Source organism: Charadrius vociferus, unplaced genomic scaffold, assembly GCF_000708025.1.
Source record: "Charadrius vociferus isolate BGI_N301 unplaced genomic scaffold, ASM70802v2 scaffold41, whole genome shotgun sequence".
NCBI lineage: Eukaryota > Metazoa > Chordata > Aves > Charadriiformes > Charadriidae > Charadrius > Charadrius vociferus.
The window spans coordinates 408,506-427,538 of NW_009647013.1; the positions used below are offsets into that span (position 1 = coordinate 408,506).

The 19,033-nt window shown below is 43.6% G+C and overlaps 1 protein-coding gene across 2 annotated transcripts in view; it reads left to right on the top strand.

Annotated features, from left to right (window-relative positions):
- INTS9 (integrator complex subunit 9) overlaps positions 1–19,033 on the top strand; it is a 68,058-nt gene that overhangs the window by 45,879 nt on the left and 3,146 nt on the right. For both annotated transcript variants that reach the window (XM_009895437.1, XM_009895438.1), the window contains 3 exons: positions 3,936–4,060; positions 5,281–5,448; positions 18,213–18,311. In XM_009895437.1, the coding sequence (XP_009893739.1) occupies positions 3,936–4,060; positions 5,281–5,448; positions 18,213–18,311 (392 nt within the window). The remainder of the gene's footprint in view (positions 1–3,935; positions 4,061–5,280; positions 5,449–18,212; positions 18,312–19,033) is intronic.

Sequence of the window (19,033 nt, forward strand, 5' to 3'; positions counted from 1 at the left end):
TGGGAAACGGTGCATGGTACTGCAGCACTGACGCCATAGCTGTTACCGTACCCATCACTCCTGACCTTTGAGGTTCTTTCAGGAGATATGCCCTAATTACAGTAATTGGTAAAATTGCAATATAGATACGCATTATCTTGGAAATAGTGAATAACTACTACTCCAGTTGGGACTCCAATTAAAACCAGAGTGTATACACCCTCTGCTGGGTTGCGCAGAGGAAATCAGTGGCATTAATCATGTGCTACGCACCATCAGCGAGGTGTCAGAAACTGGCCTTTAATGGCAAGAACTCTTATTCTGTGCCTTCCTGTAGGGAGGGGTGATTGACCTTTCGGTATTAGTAGGTAGTCCTTCTGTGAAGTGAGGAAATAGAGCAGTCTTCTATTAGAGCATGGCCCTGGCAAGTTGTTAAAGCATCCGAATGGCGGTCGTAACAACCTGTGGATACATTAGGTCGTGATCTTTGAGGTTCATTCCCAGTTTATACTTCAAATGAAACTCCAATTGAGATCTGCTTTGGTTGTGATGACCTTGGAGCGCACAGTGATTCCAAAGGTGCTTGTGGTGATTTGCTTCCTAAATTCATGTATCCGTGGCTTTTGGACTCCGTCTCTGCCTGTAGGCATATCCACTCAGCGGGGTGTTCCTGCTTCCTTATGACTGTCTCAGCTGGAACAAAGACATTTTTGTCTGCAGAAATTCCTAGCAGATTAAATTCTTCTGTTCTTAGTAACTCCAGTGGAAATCTGAAGCACCTCCAGCGATGCCCCGGATTTTTATTATTTAATTATTTAGCTTCTCCTGTTTTACGATAAGATCCCCTGTAGTTATAAAAGAAATTTGGTTCGTTGAAGCAGTATGTGATAGCAGATGATGCTGTAGCTTTTCCTGTGAGATTCTCCTAGTTTCTAGTCATTAGGACCTTTAAAGTACAGGCCGTGCAGTATTGTTAATGATGACACTGCTTGTTCAGTCCACAGGAGCTAGGTAGTCTCCACCTTTCCAGTTTGTAATGTAAAAAACAACTTCAAGAGGATATGGACTAAAACAGCAGCTGCAGCCAATAGACAGGACGCCAGCTGTGAGTGAGCTGCTCTGCTGCTTGTGTCATCTGCAAATGTTACCACTGAAGCAGTATTGAATAGATTATTGATTAAAAATATTGAATACCACTAAGCCACAAAGAAATTGTAGAAGAAAACACCGTAGAAAGAAGTCTGCTTCTTGCTCTCTCTCCGATAACGACAACGCTTTAAAAACTAACTCCCTGGGAGATCTTAGAAACAGCTCATGTATGCCACATCAGTGCTGTACAGTGGAAGATTTTATAAATCAGTGTCACACAGTAGTAAATCAGATGTCTCGGGGGGAAAGCTAAAGACCTGGGATTCTGTCAGAAAAAGTCAATATGTGTCCTTGACAGGCACTGTCTTCATCAGACAGGTGACTTCTGGTTTTTTGGTAGTTTCAAAACAGTTATTCCTGTATGTCACGTGAGTGCACTATGAGACTAGCTCGAGTTGTTTTTCACATGTTCTAAATCTTCGAAGTCCTGTGTTAGAATTCCTTCATCAGAATTTCCCACTTTTCCTAGGCTCTCACATTCTTACTAGTTGTTCAGGGAGACTGTAGGCTGGATGGCATTTTGGGTTCCTAGGTCAAAAAATCCACATCTGTACATTGTCATATAGAATCATAGAATGGTTTGAGTTGAAAGGGACCTTAAAGATCATCTGGTTCCAACCCCCTGCCATGGGGAAGGACACCTCCCACCAGACCAGGTTACTCGTTATCTGAGCCTACTGATTCAAAAATAGATGGTCTGAAAAGTGGCTGCCTCATGGCATTCTCAGATACAAGCAGCCAAACCTCTGCATCGTTCACACCACCAGATGGGATGGAAAAGCTCACTTCTGGTAACTTTTTAATCTTACTATTTTCAATTTCATTGTACATCTCTAGCAGAGGACGTGTGCCTGGCTTGAGTTTTCTGGTTTTCCCCAATGAGTTTTAAAATGTCTTCTGATTTAACCCTAATTGACCACTGATCGTTTTTCAACTAGCTACCTTCTCACTATTCTTATTTTTAAACGTTATTCATTGCTATTAAATTTAACTGCCATTAACTCCTGGTTTTTACATTGATATTTTTAGAGTTTGTTTCATTGCCACTAACACATCTGCTTTTAACTAGCATGGCTTTTTGCCCGGTATAATTTTTATTTCATGTTTGTGGATTCATGGCTGTTTGGACATCTAGTAAGATGTTCTTGTACAACTATCATTTTTGGTTAATATTTCTCCCTTTGACATTCCCAGGCAGTTATTCTGACAATTGCTTTAAACTTGGGAAAATTATCCCTTTGACGGTTCCAAACGTATGTATCATTGGCTGATGCTATATTCTGTTCTCACGGGGTAAATATAACCACAGCGTGATCACTGGTACTTAGCCAGCAGCGGATTTTTAGGCTAGCAATTAACTTGTCTTTATCAGCAGAATGCGGCCCAATATTGAATGTGGGATGCCGTGCTGGGTGCTGAACTTCCTGTGGTCAAGTTTTAAAGGACATTTTTTTGTGGTGTCTACATGAGAAATCCAGCCAGTGCTCTCCTCAGGGTGACGTAAGAACATAGAAGACGGCTGTCTAAATCTAGACTGAATTCTCTGTATTTAAGTTTCCTTTAAGTTCATCATTTTACACAGCCTGAGCAAATACCTCATACCTCAAACCGGAGAAATACCTCATACTGTTTTCTAGCAAGGCTTGGTGGTTCGCAACTGCACTTCACTTGCAGGTTGTCCTTTGAGGCCCTGTGGTTCACAGCAGTCTAGCAGATAAGTCTTTCACGCATCCCATTCTCTTTTTCACATTCTGTACTTACCGAACTAATACCAGTTTTTCTTTTTCTGGCATTCCCTTTACGCAGTCTATCCCACAATTATCAGGTAGATAGTGATGGCATAAGCTTTGCCACATCATTAGTTGCTGGCCTCCAGAATTAAGTGGCTTCATGTATCCTACACTGTGTCACCTATGAGACCTGCGTTTTCCATTCACCAAAAAAATAGTATTTTTCTGTAGTATTCTCAGTGTTGTATTACTCTCTGTGTGAGTAAAAGCCCATTCAGTGCATGACTTCTCCCTGGCAAACCTCTGATCTGATTTTTAAAAGTCAATAATAAGAGTACAAAGGGAAGTTGAGACTTGCTAAGTCTAATAAAAATACCAGCTAATAAAGTTATCACAGCCCATCTGCTTCTGGATAGCCCCTACCACGAGCAGCCTTCGGTTCATGCTGGGCTGAACTGGAGCTGCTCTGCTGGCATAACTGTAAAAAGCCCAGTTGCCTGTCCCTTCAATGGGAGGGCTCCCTACAGGTCCTCTTGGGTTATATTAAAATTTGGACCCACCAGTCTAAACCTGGCATGTAGATTTAACCCCCCGACACACACACAGATAAGGAAAAAGGGGAGTTGGGAGGTAGTGTGTCTGTAGCAGAGGACACTGGTACAGGTTTATCAAGATACAATCTTTATGCTGCGTGTTTGTCATAGTGAAAAGCAAGCTGACGTTATTTGGGTTACCTTATAGCAAAAGTGTATACGTCTTGCCTTTAACTGGATCTGATTAAAAGTAAGGGATTATGGTTTTGTCTTGATTAAATTTGTTATAAAAATCATGCAATAATGTGTTCAAATGAAACAGTATTGCTCTGTTGCTTGATTAAGGTAAGACTAATTGTGGGCATAATTTTCATCAAATTAACTGAAAATAACGGGTCGGGGAAAGAAGAAGGGAAGAGAAATCTATACCAGAATTAACATTGCTGAACAACAGCTTGTCTAGACTAGAACGTGGAATCCAAGAGGAATTGGGCCATCTTGGTTCTTAATAGGCATTCAGTGTTTTCAACATTTCTCTTTTCAGAACCAGATTTCTCTTATCTGGATGCCCTGGCTCCTTATCAACCTTTGGCGATGAAATGTGTTTACTGTCCCATTGACACAAGACTGAATTTTATTCAGGTGTCTAAATTACTCAAAGAAGTCCAGGTAATTAATTTCTGTTGCCTTTTCTTATGTTTCGTCACGCATCTGAAATAAATTGGTCGATTGTGAACAACTGTTACATTAAACAATAGCAAAGTCAAGACAATACCCAGATCCTTTTTTCCACGAGAGAGCACACAGCATTGAGCTCTCCTTTATCATCCTGCTCCAAAATGAATATGGAATGACTGTCAGTCTCTGCACAGAGTGGCTGGAACAGCCTTAAAAGATCAAAGCGCAGAGCAAATGGTGTGTACAATCCTTTCATCGTTTTTAGGTATATATAGTCATAATCACTTTTTCCTGTTTGCATAAATAAGCCTGGATGTGTCTAATACCATCTTAACGTAAAGGGTACCAAGTGCTGAGTGTCCGCGGAGTCCTCAGCTTTAACCATCTCCTCTACTCTTTATCCTGCGGTTGATACTTGCTTTGGTCCTGGTCACTCTCACATTTCTTCCAAATCCACTGCTTTCCTTACTCCATTTGCAAAATCCAGACTTCTTCTGTCTAGGAAGATGGCCAGAGCATTCACGGAATCCCTCCTTTCCCCCCTTGACTCTTTTTGGCTTTAGTGGCCTCTCCTTGTCCATCCAATTTGTTTTCATTGAAATTTGCTTTCTGACTCATGACATAATTAAGATAATACCATTGGGTTTTTTTTCCCTGGGTGAGCTTTTCCCTTTGTTCTATCTTCAACTTGTTGAACACAAAAATACATACTCTTCCAAACCTCTTCACAATGTCTGGATCGTTTTATCTCATTGTTGTGTGACCTCGCTTGTCGCTGCACAACTGATAGCAATTGCCACTGCCTGGTTTTTGGACAAGCATCTTCCTCCGTGTTACTACTGAAGCATAATGCTGTTTCCAAAACAGTTTGCAGAAACACTGTCTTGTCCATTGGCTTCCTTAAGTCCTGCGGTGATCCTTGTGGCAACCAGCCTGTTTGTGCTGTGTTAATACATTGCTGACAGGTCATGAAAACTCAGAGTTGCTTATAGTGGTAATGTTTTTGCTGCCTTACATAGTGATACATCTGCTTCATTCCGTGCCATTTTGCGATGGTCTCCACCACTACTGGCATTTGCTTCCAATTTAGATGACAAGGATTTGGAAGAAAAAGCTGTCTGCATTCCTCCTTATGGCAATGATTACTGTTGTAGGGCAGTGCACAAAATCAACCCAACATTTTTGTAAGTCACCACGCTCTTCTTTTCCAGCCTCTCCACGTCGTTTGCCCAGAGCAGTACACTCAGCCACCACCCACCCAGTCTCATCGCACAGATCTGATGATAGATTGCCAGCCACCACCAATGTCCTACCGCAGAGCAGAGGTGCTCACTCTTCCCTACAAGAGGCGCTATGAGAAGATCGAAATCATGCCAGAAGTGAGTAACAAAAGTGGGGAAAAAGGGGGTGGCTTCTTGCTCATATAGCCAAATTCAAGCTACTGCTTCAGTAGTCCCTTTGACTAAAGATATCTCGTGGCTGTGATTTACTGTTGACTATGATCATGTAAAGCACTTTCTATCAAATGGAGGGCTGAGAAAGAAGCGTTTCTGAGAGAGAATTTCAAAGTGTAAACTAATGGGAATTGACAAAAACATTGTGGGCAAGCAAAAAATATGTTCATGTTAATTGTCCTTTGCAAGGATATTTCACATCTCAAAACACAGACCAAGGGGCAATCTCTGCTAGCCACCTGTGAGGCAAGCCAGTCACCTCCAGTTTAATATGAGTAAGTTGACGCACTGAAGGTTGAATTAGTGGCCCAGGACCATGGAAAGAATCCAAAGAATCTGGGAGTTAGTAGCCAGAAGTTGTCTTTCTCCTCCCCTAGCTGTACCTCCCTGAGAAATACCCTTTCCCTGGAGGAGCAGTATTCAGTCGTATGTTAAAGGCGGAGCAGTGAAATCGCTCATTTGTATTCCAACAGTTCCAATAAATGGTTAATTCCTACAGACTGCTGAAGTCCAGCAGGTTAATGGTTTGCTTGTAGCCATCTATAATGTGGACTACTTAAGCCCGCAACATCTATTAATAATTTATTAACCCCATAAATCAAATATAAATGTACCCATAATACAAAGGGTGACCCATATTCTAACAGACATGATCTTAAAAATTTTTTTTGACAATCCAATCAGCCCAAATGTGTCCTTGGATCAAAGGTGACAGTGGCTTTTTTATAAGCAGGCGTTCCTGCCCTTTGGAAACCGTTGAACATGTGAGTCTACTTCTCATCAGAGAGTAGAGGGAGGAAGTACCTTTAGTTAAGCCAAACATGAAGTACAGAAGTGGTACCCATGTAACAAAATCCCCCAACCAGTCCATAACACCCATTCCTACCATTTTGCCTGTGTCTGCTTTGTGCATCAGTTTTGTTAGGAGCCTGCCCAGCCCGCTGATTAGAGGTCTGCCAGAGTCAAAGAGGGATTTTTTAATTAGAAAATATACTTGGATGCAACTCCATCGTGGCATGTATATTTAATTATTTTGGAAAGTTCCATATTTATTGGATCCTGTTAAACATAAGAGTAGTAAAACGTGGCTTCCATTCACCAGCATGACCAAAACAAAGCTTACATTCTGAGGGCAGAGAGCCAGCACGTGGCTTACCTACTATTCCGCTGAAGCGTTGGGTTTTTCCCCTAAACTTGTAAGTGTGTAAGAGAGCCTTCATAATGTGAGCCTATCCTTTGTCTCAGCTCCGTCAAGAGGGTGGATACCAGCATTCCCTGCAAACAGAATGCACATTAGCACAGATATTCACCGACCCTCAGGCATTTTGAAGTTCCTGTCCAGGGGGAAGGTTGTCTAAAAGCTAGGCTGGTCCACGGGAGGCGCAGGTTCAGTTTCTTGCTCTGTCAGCGTCTTCCTGTGTGATCAGCACAAGTCTAAAACACAAAATGCAGCTCACATTGGAAAGGAGACCGAGGACCGCAGAGTTCTCTGGCAGAGCTTATTAGTCCGAAAGCAGTGCCGTGCTCATGGGGCTAGACCGCATCAGAAAGCAAGTCAGTGTTCCTCTTGTTAGCTTGGCTGTTGGCAGCAAGATCCCTTACACTTGAGGCTCAAGAGGCCGTGTGGATTCAGTCTCATTGGCAGCCACTAATGTGAAAATGCTCTCCGTTTCTCAAACCCAGCTCTCCAGTGGTTTTTAGGTGCTGTCTGTCACTGAAGCGAAGGGATTGTTCCTATACCCCTAAGTAAAAACAGTGCTTAGAAATCAGAGCGCTTCCCAAAACTGCTGGGATGTTGGAGGGAGGATGCACTGTAGACAACCTGGGAATGGATATCAAAGAAGCACGTAGAAAATGAGAACTGGTTTCTATTGCATTCGCTTAACTTGGAGAGTTCGAGCAGAAAGCTTCACAGACGGGAATGCTGACAGAAATGGCCCTAACAAATAGCATCAAATTATATTCACGCAGGAGTCCTAATTTCAAAGCTATCTGTGCTCAGGGAGTAGAAACATCTCATGTGATTTTCCGTGTCCAGGTATTCTCCCTGGTTCCAAAGCTGTGCTTACCAACTTGTTGCAAAAAGCTGCTTGGTACGGAATGACGCTCCTGAAAAGTCTTTTTAATATGATACAAAAATTAGGTAGACCAGATAATCTCTGAGATTCTCAGGCAAGCTGTTGCCCGTCCCCATTGGTGTCAGGGAGGTAGTGCTTGCTTTCCCCAGGGGGTTCTTAGAGAGTTAGACCCGTCAGTGGTTGTGTGCTTGCCTCTGAGAGCAAGGCTGTGATTCAGGGCTGTTAATAGGATGCCATTCCCCAGCACTGAGATACCCAAATCATCCTCAAAAAGAGATCTTGCTCATTCTTTTTAAGGGAACCTGCAACGACAACTTTGTAGTGATCACAGACTGTCTCCCCAGGACAATCTCGATTTCAGTATGTCTTCATCGCATCACCATGGTTTTACTTCCAGCTTGACCTGCAGAGTGGTGAGAAAGCGTGGGAGGGACGCTACATTTTCTCCCACCCTCTGTGACTTTGGTCTTTTAGTCTTAGCAGCGTACCTGATAACTGCTGAGAAGCATAACTGTGTAATGACTCCTACTCTGTGTAACCAGTTACAACAGTCATCATAGAATCATAGAATGGTTTAGGTTGGAAAGGCCCTTGAAGATCATCGAGTTCCAGCCCCCCTGCCATGGGCAGCGACACCTCCCACCAGCCCAGGTTGCCCAAGGCCACCTCCAGCCTGGCCTTGAACACCTCCAGGGATGGGGCCTCAACAGCTTCTCTGGGCAACCTGTGCCAGTGCCTCACCACCCTCACAGGGAAAAACTTCTGCCTCGTGTTTAATCTAAACCTGCCCTCTTCCAGTTTAGAGCCATTCCCCCTCGTCCTGTCACTCCATGCCCCAGTAAAAAGTCCCTCCCCAGCTCTCCTGGAGCCCCTTTAGGCACTGGAAGGCGGCAATAAGATCTCCCCGGAGCCTTCTCTTCTCCAGGCTGAACAGCCCCGACTCTCTCAGCCTCTCAGTCAGTCCCAAAGAATCATTGTTTGGTTTTCAGATAAATGGGAGAAGGAGGAAAAGAGTGTCTTTTTCTGTGGCCTGTATTTCCTTTGGTGCTAACCCCCTAACTAAGCACCTTACCTCCCTAGTAATTTTATGTGCCATCTGCACGGCTTGCCTCATTCCCCCTGCCTGCAGAAGAGCCCTGTCTGCCTGTCCCATTGTGCAGATGTTGGTTTTGGAAGGCTGATGCGGATGGCCTGGTGGTCACAGGCAGGGTTTGCACAGTGGTGGCAAAATATGGCCATAACTTCCCCTTCTGCTGGTTGGGTTGCCCAAGACAGGATTGCAAGTATGATAGATGAGGCTCCCTGGTGGGAAGTATTTGCTGCTTAATGTCCCCTTTTCCGTAGTTTCATCCAGGAAGACTCGTTAATGGTGCCTGAATATATAGAAATTTCTATACTGCGAGGAAAGGGCATTTGTTTCACATGGGCTACTGCCGGCTCTGGGGTTCTGTGAAGGCTCAAGTGGCAATTGGAAAGGGTATTTTATAGCTCCTAGCAAACCTTGCGAAGGCTTGTTATTTGTCGAAACCATGTTAGTCAAATATGGAATGATGAAATCCACCCTGGAAAAAAAAGTAATTGGTAGATCTGCTCCAGGGCTAGGACTTGCGTCTAAACTACGGCTAAAAGTCTCCTAAAAGAATGTCTGCTTCAATGAAGTCCTGATCGGGACCCTCTCCTAACATCCCCAGCCCTTTCTCAGAATTGCACGTGTGCTCAAACATCTATCTGGATTCTTAAAGCTTTTGAAAACCAAACAGTTGGCTCCGCGTGGTTTCAGTCAGTGCAGACTGATGGTGTGGTAGTGTGAAATTTCCTTTCCAAAACTGTTTCAGTGGTTCAGATTCTGGCCTGTCACACTAACATAAATTTACTGATGCTGCTGGAGCTTGTCTACATTTCAATCACTTCACCGAAGAGCAAAGTCAGGTCAAGCAGGACTGTTGTATGTTAATGAGATTTGCACTCAGAGCAGCCTTTGTTTAGAGAGAGTCTTTAACAGTCCCAAGGCACCAGGCTGGAATGGCTCTCACAGGTATTGTGGAAACCTTTACACTTTAACTAATGTGTTCTTCTCAGCATCTGCCTTTCACTTTAAAAAATAATAAAAAAAAAGACTGCTTCCTGGAAATTGGTTAGGCATTGTCTATTCACAGGAGAATGATGGGAACTTCTGGAGCAAACAGATAAATTAAACAGTAGTGTTTGAGCAAATAATGTTCCTCCAGTTTAATTACAGCTGAACAATGGTGCAGATCACTTGATTTCAGCAGCAGACTGACTTCGGTGAGGACTCTGTGTTTTTAAAATACTCTATTTGCAAGTTCTTCAGGACGTAGACCAGTACAGGAGAATGTGAATGTGCAATGCACAGCCTGACATGAAGTGAAATTATAAGGAATTATTGCAGAGAAGAGTTAGGAAAACAGCCATTTAGCAGCCCGTTATAATTATGTAGCTTTCACTCTACCCTCCCCTTTTCTTATTTTGACTTCTCTTTCCACGTAGGATCTTGCCAATTCCTTTTTGAGAGAAAAAAAGGCAAAACGTGGCTTTCATCTTACCTCTCCAACTTCCTTTCATTTTTCAGGGATTAAAGAGTTTGAGTTCTGTGTTTCTTCTAACCCCCGCCTTACTTTGGTGACCCCACATTATCCAATCTCCTGACCCTGACTATTCCCCCTTGTATAGAGATGCCGTAACCTCACTTACCATAGAGTAAATGAAATATAACCGTCCGGCGCGCTTCTGCTCCTATCATTCCTCCCTTCAGCTCCAAACTCACTGAATCCACCATCTGTAAAATTGCCTGGAGTCCCTCCCTCGTTCTAGCACAAGCCCTCTCCCAGTTTGACTTCGCTTTTTGACATTCCACCAAAACTACCCTTGTCCCAGTGTTTACCAACCTTTTCTTAGACGAAGCCAGAACTGCCGTAGTCTGCTGTCTTCCTGATTTACGTCATCGCTGTTCAATGCAATCAGCTGTTCCTTTCTTTAAAAAGTCTCCCACCTCACTCCCTCACTCTTCTTTCCTGGCCGTTCAGCCTCCCATTGCTTCTGCAGAGAAATTTCCTCCCTCCTCCCATCTTTTGTGGACTTTAAATATGTTATCCCTCATTTCCTTTGCTTTTGGGTTTTTTTTTGCTGCACCTTTTCTCTGGTTGGTCTTGTCCACAGATTGTCCTATTTAGACTGATGAAACTTGGATCTGCTTTTCTGCTCCCAGCCTGCCTTTGCTGGCCCACATTGATATCTAGGTTTGTTTCTCCTTCATTTTGGATAGCTGGCTGTACGATAACGCTCTTTTCTAGCAAGGCACTCACCTTTCTTTTCCCAATCAGCTTCAACAGCATCACATTCTGACTTGACATTCTGACCCATAAACTGGTACCTATATTTTGAATATTTTGATTGATGCCCTTTTCACGTCTTTCAAATGACTCATCTTTCGCATCTGTAAGCTGCTTGCTTTTACTTTGAAGATATTTCACATCCTTGCTTCCCCTACCTCTCATTTTTCATTCAAGTTTGAAGCCGATTTCTGCTTCTGCTGGTTCTGGCTTCCACCGTTTTCTTGTAAGTTCCTCAAATAACGGTTTCCTGCCTGCTCCCAGGCTATCCAGCGTACTGGGGAAGAGCTTCATTAAACAGCCATAAATCTACTTCATTACACTTTTTAAATACCTCCTTAAAACTGTCTCTTGGCACAGGATTGGCAAAAAGCCAGTGGTTAGCTTTAGTTCTGAGACTACTGCTTATAATCCCACCCAGGATTATTTCCTGTTGGTTGGTCAGCACATATCTTTCTGGTTTGATTGTCAGGCTTTGGGAGGAAGGTTCGTCATGTTCATCTGGAGCCCTGGTCCTTTAGCTGAAGATGGAACAAGTACATGGAAAAGAAGGGGTTTGTTTCCTTGCTCAAAACTACAGAACTCCCCCTGCACCTTGTTTTATATCTCCACTAGATGTGGGCTCGACGGAAGTGTAAAGCTAAGATGTCGGCATTTGCAAGCGATAGTATCAAAAACTTTAGATATTTATGGCATGATTCTTCATCCAGTGAGGTTAATGAGACTTTAAAATCCACTCCAGGGAGAATTGCAGCAGACCCACAGAGACTGAAAGATCTATTAAGTTAGGGTTAGTTTAGCAACTTAATCATCCCATTTAAAACAGTTGGATTCTGTAAAATCGGAGGCTGAAACCCCAACAAGATATGACTCAGATCACCCACTAATGATTACATAGATGCCTTTAGTTCTAGGATGTTTGTTCTTCTCTGTTGGAAATGCCCTTGTTCCTCTAAGTCTCATTAGAAAGATTCCCCAGTTTCCATTCTCCTGCACAAATGGCCTGGAGCAGGCTCGTGCCTCGTTTAATATGCTTGCCGGTCCTGAATGCTTACTCCACAGGCGTATTTAAATCTTTAGACCTTTCCCCTTTGGTGCGTGTGGTTGACCACATATCTTTTTGTTTCCTCTGCAGGATCTGATACTTGCAGCCTTCCTGCACTCAGACTCGGCCTGATTTAGCAGATGGTGTAAAGCCGAGGCTGAATCTGTTTGAGATTTCTGCCCACACTATGATCCCTTGTGCAGTTCTGTGTCTGGTTTCAAGTGACTCGACAACAGAGCTCCTGGTACTTAAATAGTGAAGGGCTGAGAAGAGGCAGGGAGGTAGGAGGTGAAGTAAATTGTCTTCTTTTCCTAACATCGCCATCCAAATATAAACGACAGGATGAAGCTCGTGTTTTTTCTTCTGTTTACAAACCTGACTATACAGATCATCCCTGCTTGTGAAAGGGCTATTGCACAGCTTTTAGGCAGGTGGAATATTTGGGCGCTCTTTTCCTATCAAAGGTACACTGGGAAGATGCTTTTCTGCATCCAGAAACTGGATTTGATGTTTGTGAGTAGCGAGGTGAATGGAGGGATGGAGGATGAGGCAGGTTGTTCTCAGTTCAGATTTTGCTGAGGACTGCTTATTGTAAAAACCTTTGTGATCAATAGGACCTGGTACACCCCTCTGAAGGCAGGCAGATTTTAAAATTTTGGGTCTTCTCTAATAATTGGGAGAGGATATTTTTCTGTCGCATACGAGTTGCATCCTTTTTAGGGGCTAGGACCTGGGTGGGAATCTCTTCGTACCTGACAAGCTCCAAGGCTGTAAGCAATCATTTCCACCTAGAAATGGAAGTGCCCTCATGGCTTACATGGCCAGAACCCAGCTGCAGTTAGTAATAGTGTTTATAATGTGCCTCATAAAATGTAAGGCACCAGCTTCAAATTGTGAAGACTTTTGCCCCTGCTGTTCCCACTAGAATGCTGTGCGAACCCCCACAGTCTCTGATGGCTGGAAACATCCTAATTTCCAGCCTACGCTTATTCTTGGCTGGTCTGCACATACTTATTCTTAACATCATGTTTTAGCATAAATAGATTTTCCCTTTTGTTGGTATTTTCCCTGTGGTGTTTATGTAGAATAATCAAATTCTCCTTTTGGCTTTCTTTTTGCCAGGCTAAACAAGCCAAGATATCTAGTTCCGTCTTACAAGACAGCTTCTCCTGCCCTAATCTGCCCTTCAGTATATCTTACTTGAACTTAAATTACCCACAATTTACAAGTAGCTTAGATGAGATCTTGCTCTGCCCAGTGTAATAGCAATAGCTCATCTCTGCTAGAATTACCTGATATTTTCTGGAGTTGCATTTAGCTTTTTCATGGCCGTGTTGCATTTGTGACTCTCACTTCTCATGGGATGGACTAATAAACCTGGACCCTTCACCTCTGTCATTTCCAGCAGCTGCCAGCTCACAGCAGCAATTCTCAGTGTTAGCCCAGTCCCTGGCCTTGCATTTCATGCTATTGAATTTCATCTTGTTTTTCTCACTCCAGTTCTTGAGGTCATCTACTTCTTCCTTTATGATAACCTGATCTTTCTTTCTATTAAGGGTGCCTCTGCAGACTTCAGTGGGACCTTCCGAACACTCTGTTCCGTACTGAAGTCGTTAATAAAAATTGGATGGGAGTAGGCTCAAGACTGATCCTTCAGGAATTGCAGCAACAGCCCCGTAGTTGTCTGAGGATGTCTTTGCTTTAACCACCACTTTCCTCACCTCAGGACTGTTGTAGAAACCCACAGTTTGTAATTTCCCATGTGGCACCTTGCTAGTGCTTCATGAAGCACAGACTGTGGCTGCTCCAATTCCCTCAGCAGTTTTCTTATCGAAGAAAGCTGTTGTGTTAGTCGCATGTGATCCACTTTTAATGATTTTTTAAAATTTTCCTTCCGTTTAATTACTGCAGTAGGGTAGCATGAGTAATGGACCCCTTAATAGGATTTCTGAGCGCTCCGTATTGCACGAGCAGTGAGCAAAACTGATCCCTGCCCCAAGGAATATATTGCAACTTTATTCTTTCTTTATTTTTTTGAAGGACTTGCAATGTGTTGAGTTCATCATGGGTCTGCCCTGCCCAGTGGTTTCACAGCTTTGTTTCACGTCTTTGATTTCTCTGGTTTGATCCAGAGTTGCAACTCTGGCTCCTCCCTAATGCAGAGATCATACATTTATGCACAGTTTGCAAATCTGGAAAATACACATTGAATGTTGATGTGAAAACCCAGCTGTGTCCCTTTCTAACTACACATGCTATAATCTGGTGTACACATCAGTGAATTTCAGATCTTAAAAGTTAAGGGGATTTTAATTACTGATAAGCTTTGCTGTGCTCCTGCTTGTTCTCCTTTGCTTCAGTCCTGGAGGGTGAAGATCCAGCTCGCCTCACTCAATTCAGACTTCAGCTCTCTCTGCTGGACCAGTCTTCCTGGACCTTCTCTGCCATAAACCAAGAACTGTTGCACTTGTAAAACTTCGAAGGGAAGAGGGAAAAGGGAGAAGTTCGGCGAGGTGTCTCAAAAACCTGGGGAGAAATCACTGGTAGTCCCCACTGCCAGTATAGCTGCAACTTGGACGTTAAAATACTGGCTGGTGTATATCTCTGCGTGTCTGTCCCTGGGAAAATCTTCCATAGCACCAAACCCATCAGTGCTAAATTCCTGGTCCTTTCCTGATTTTATTCACTGATTATTCAGCCTCATTATTTTTTTTTTTTACAGTAGGAGTTTTAAATCCCATCCTCAGTCATTGTTCAGCTCTTCATTGCCAACAAGAGGATTTGTGACTGGTAACTGAAGACAGCATGCAACCTTCAGCCTGGGGAGAGTTGTCCCCGATGAAGGCCTTAGCAGAGACTTCAGAATAACCCAACCTGTGTGCGTTGTTCCTCTTTATAAGCAACTATAGTTTGGCCAACAATGGTGTTCGGGCTCACATAGTATGTGTCAGATGTCATTTTGTTGTGGAAAATGCAATCCCACACAAAAGATTCCACTGCAGTTTATGGTAAAAATGTCTTTACTCTCTAAGAGCATAGGTGGGCAGCTCTGATCATGGGAGCAGAACTTCCCGAGCTGACTCGTCTCTCCCTCAACTGTTACAAGGTTCACATCAACACTTGTAGTTTCAGATTACTGAGAGTCAATGACCTTTATTTTTTGGTTGGTTTCCGTTTTATACTTTCCTTAGCAGGAGGGATTTAAAAAAATGAAATACACAGTACACGTACACACACGTTTGTCTTAAGGCAGTCCAAGTGCTCATCCATAGGCGGGGGACTGATTAATGCGATGTTAGTGCTCAGTGCCGTGCGTCTCTGCTTTCGTGACTTTCCTGGTGCCAGCATGTGGCATTAGACTTGTGAGAACGACTGGAAGGAAGAAGCATTTATTCTTGCATAGTGGGGGGCTTTTCAATCTTGCAGACAAAGGCATAACAAGATCCAGCAACTGAAAGTTGGACAAATTCAACCTTGAAATAAGACACGGTTTCCTAGCTGCAAGGAAAATTAAAGTTTGGAACAGCTTGTGAGGAGAAGTGGTGGAGTTGCCGTTGCTTGGAGTACAGACAAGATTTGCTATCTCTCTGAAAAGGGTTTCTTTAATCCGGCATTGTGGAAGAGTTCTGTGATTTGTGTGTGCAGGAGGTCAGGTAAAAGGAGTATAGCAGCGCTGTCTGGTCTTGGTGGGTGAGTTACTGGATGTGATTAAATGACCTTTTTGGTTTGGGTCAGTGAACTTCTAGAATAAAAGGATTGGCTGCAACACAGAGAGGGCTGTGAGATGAAGCAATATCTTAGAGAAAATAAAAATGAACGTCTGTCTTACTGTCTTTTTGACTGTTAATAATTAAAGTTGCTATTTACCAGCTGTGTGGTTAAAACCCGCATAAATGTTAATATCAAAGTATCTCAGTGGCAGAAGACGACTTTGATTCTAAGCAGCATTCTGGTTTTTAAGGATCTTTCTCTTCACAGTGTTTGTCTTTTTGCCATGTATTCTTCATTAGAGCCCATTTCGTATCGATCTTCCTCTGGAAGGTGGTGGGAATGGAAAGTGCCTTCGACCACTGCAAAGTGCAGCATAACACACTGCTGAAAGTGTTACTATTTTTAGGTCCTAGGGGAAATCTGAAGCAATAATTATCATTATATTTTCATTCTCTTAGCCTTCAACAACAAACTGTAAAGGCTGTATTCAAACTGCCTGCTTTAAAGATCTTGAACAGAGTCCCAGAGAGAGAGCACTCTGAATTGCTCCATGAAATTTTGATTTCTAAAATTCACCAAGTCTGAATATGTGCAAAGCTTCGGAGATTTCAATGCAGCCTTAAAATGTCTGTGTTTTTCCAAGACAAACATCTATCCAACTGTTTTATTTCAAGGAGGTGCTCTCAAAATGTTCCTGCAACTTTGATAGTGGTAGGTAAGGTTTTCGGAAGTTATTAGAAGTAGCTAAACTCTGCTGCCATTGGAGCCACCAGAAAAGCCTTCTCAGTGCTTTGATGGCAAAAGGCTTAGGCCAGTAGCAAGTGTTTGAAGTCAAGTTCAGTTGCTTCTGCAGTCACAAGTTTTGCAGTAACAAGGTAATGACCTACGTAACTGTAATTTACAGCAGACCAGTATTAGTAACTGGAGTTTCTTGAGAAGTGGCAGGGTTCAGTTGTTCTGCTCTGTCCCTCTCCTGGTTTGGATCCTGTTGGAAATTCACCAGATGGTCTTTGGTAAGGAATTTAATCTTTGCCTCAGGTGCACTATTTCCAAAATGGGAATCTACCGTGCTTTTCTAAAATCCATTCAGTTTCTCTTCCTGCTTGTCATGCGTGGGAGCACCTGGTGAGCTAAAGTGGGCTGGTGTTACCTTGCTGGCAGGGCAATGATGGTAGCTGGTTCCCCAGAGCTCTGCTCCGTGGAAGCGCTACAGCAGATGGCCGAAGTTTCGAAAGAACACCTTTACCTGGAGGTAAAGCTCTTACTAATATATGGCTCCAACTGGAGGTGCCGTGTCTTTGAAGATGAAAGGGAATGGAGTTCAGATGAAGCTCGTCTTGTAGAGGCTCTTTCTACCTGAGATGGGTTGATGGTCTGCGTGGGTTGATGGTACAACTCTTGGGAAAACAAGCCAAGTAGATTCTGTCCCTTCAGGTGTTACTTGTCTTCACAATTGGAAAGTCCTGCCATCCAGTGGTATAACGCATGAGCAATCCTACCCATTTTTGTTTTGTGAGGCACCTGCAGTTTTTCCCCACGGACCCAGAGCACACTTCACACCCATCCTTGCCTTCATGTCAACCGCAAATAACAGGCGCGTGCTTGGCTGGAGTGATACCTGGAAACTGCTGGGGCTGCTGGCCCCTGCGGTGTGAAGGTACCTGTTTATGTAGGACTAGATGCTGGCTGCAGTCCTGGACAGGACACTGAGGCACCCGGTGTCCAGTGTATTGTCATGTAGAACTCCCTTGGAAAAAGAGAATAATTTTGTGTGTTCATGAGCACTGTTTTCTGCAGCGTTCCTTTGGAAACATGGCTGGAAGAGATGCTTCCCAGCTGGCCAACTTCCGCAAGTCTCAGCAGGTGCGGTACTGCCCACTCCACATCCACTGCCAACACCCTCAGTGCTGAGGGTCTTGGGATGTTGCCATTGAATTCAAAGTTGGGGCCAAGACTGAATTTTATTTCTTTCGGAGAATAATTATATAAAAGGCAGTGTGAGGGTTTCTGTGCGGTGTTGTAAGGAAAATTTTCAAACCAGTCAACAGAGCCGTTGGGTTTTTAAGGAGAAACTGCTCTTCTGCAGCCAGAATGCCACAGCGCTAAGGAACAGCAAGGAAACTGGCTTTGATTTTTCATTGTCCATCAATGTAACAGACACGATAAATAATGACAAATTACATTGTGAGTTTTATTAATCAGAATTATTAATAAAGTAGTTGATGTCTTTTTAAACAAGGTTTCTCTTTAATATATTTTGTGAGGCTTGCCTTGGTTACTGAAAACCTGGCACTGCTCTGATAACGGTATGAAAGTCAGTAGCTTTAAGAGCAAGAAGGAGAGCTAAGCAGGTAAGGGGAGCGCTCTGTCATCGTATCAGTGGGTTTGTGTTTACAGTTCGTTAGTCCGTGTTTAAAAATACCACGCTGCCAATTTAAATCACAGCTGGATTCATACAAATTTTGAGATTATCACTTGCTTAACAAAATCCTTCTTTTGCTTTAGCTTGCAGATTCGCTGGTGCCCTTGGAGATTAAGCCTGGTATTTCCTTAGCAACAGTTTCTGCCGTGTTGCATACTAAAGACAACAAGCATGTGCTGCAGGTACAGTATAATGGGAAAGGGAGAAAAATATCCTTACGCTGGGTTTCCTGCCATCTGGGACCCCAGCTGTTCTCATGAGGCAAGCCCTCCAACAAGCCTTTCCCCACCGGAGCAGAGTCCTTGTCAGATGCTTTGTCCTGGCATGTGCGAGTGAGGAATTACACTTGGAGTAGAGAGTGGGATGCAAATAAATCTCTTTACCCTCTTTTCCTTGGCCATGTGCCTGGCTAAGATAAAAGGGGAAGTGAGATTGTTCCTGAAGAGAGGCTACAAATCATACTGCTGTCTTCCCTAACCCGAGCACCAGGATCAGCATCAATCAGCCTCTCGTGGACTTAGAACTGAGGGTCAGAGGAGAGAGATGACCTAAAATGTTAGACGTGTGAGGGGTCTGTCTTCCTTAAGTTGCCCTGTTCCCCAAGAAGCGGATTGTGCATCCCTTGTACAAAGTACGAGTGTACGCTCTCTTCCTACCACCTCCTCTAGGCTGACGCTGGAATTCCTGGCACTAGAATTCCTGGCTGTGCAGAAGGAGATGATGTCTGGTGGACCTGCTTAGCAGTGGATGCCCCAATCCCCTTTCTCCTTTGAGCCTGCAGGGAACTCAGGGAAGCCATACTCTGCACGATGCTGCCTCTGGGCAGCAGAGCTGGGCTCAGCTGGACACTTAGGAAGAAGGCCCAGTATGGTAATGTCTTTAATGCAGGGACATAAAGATCAGA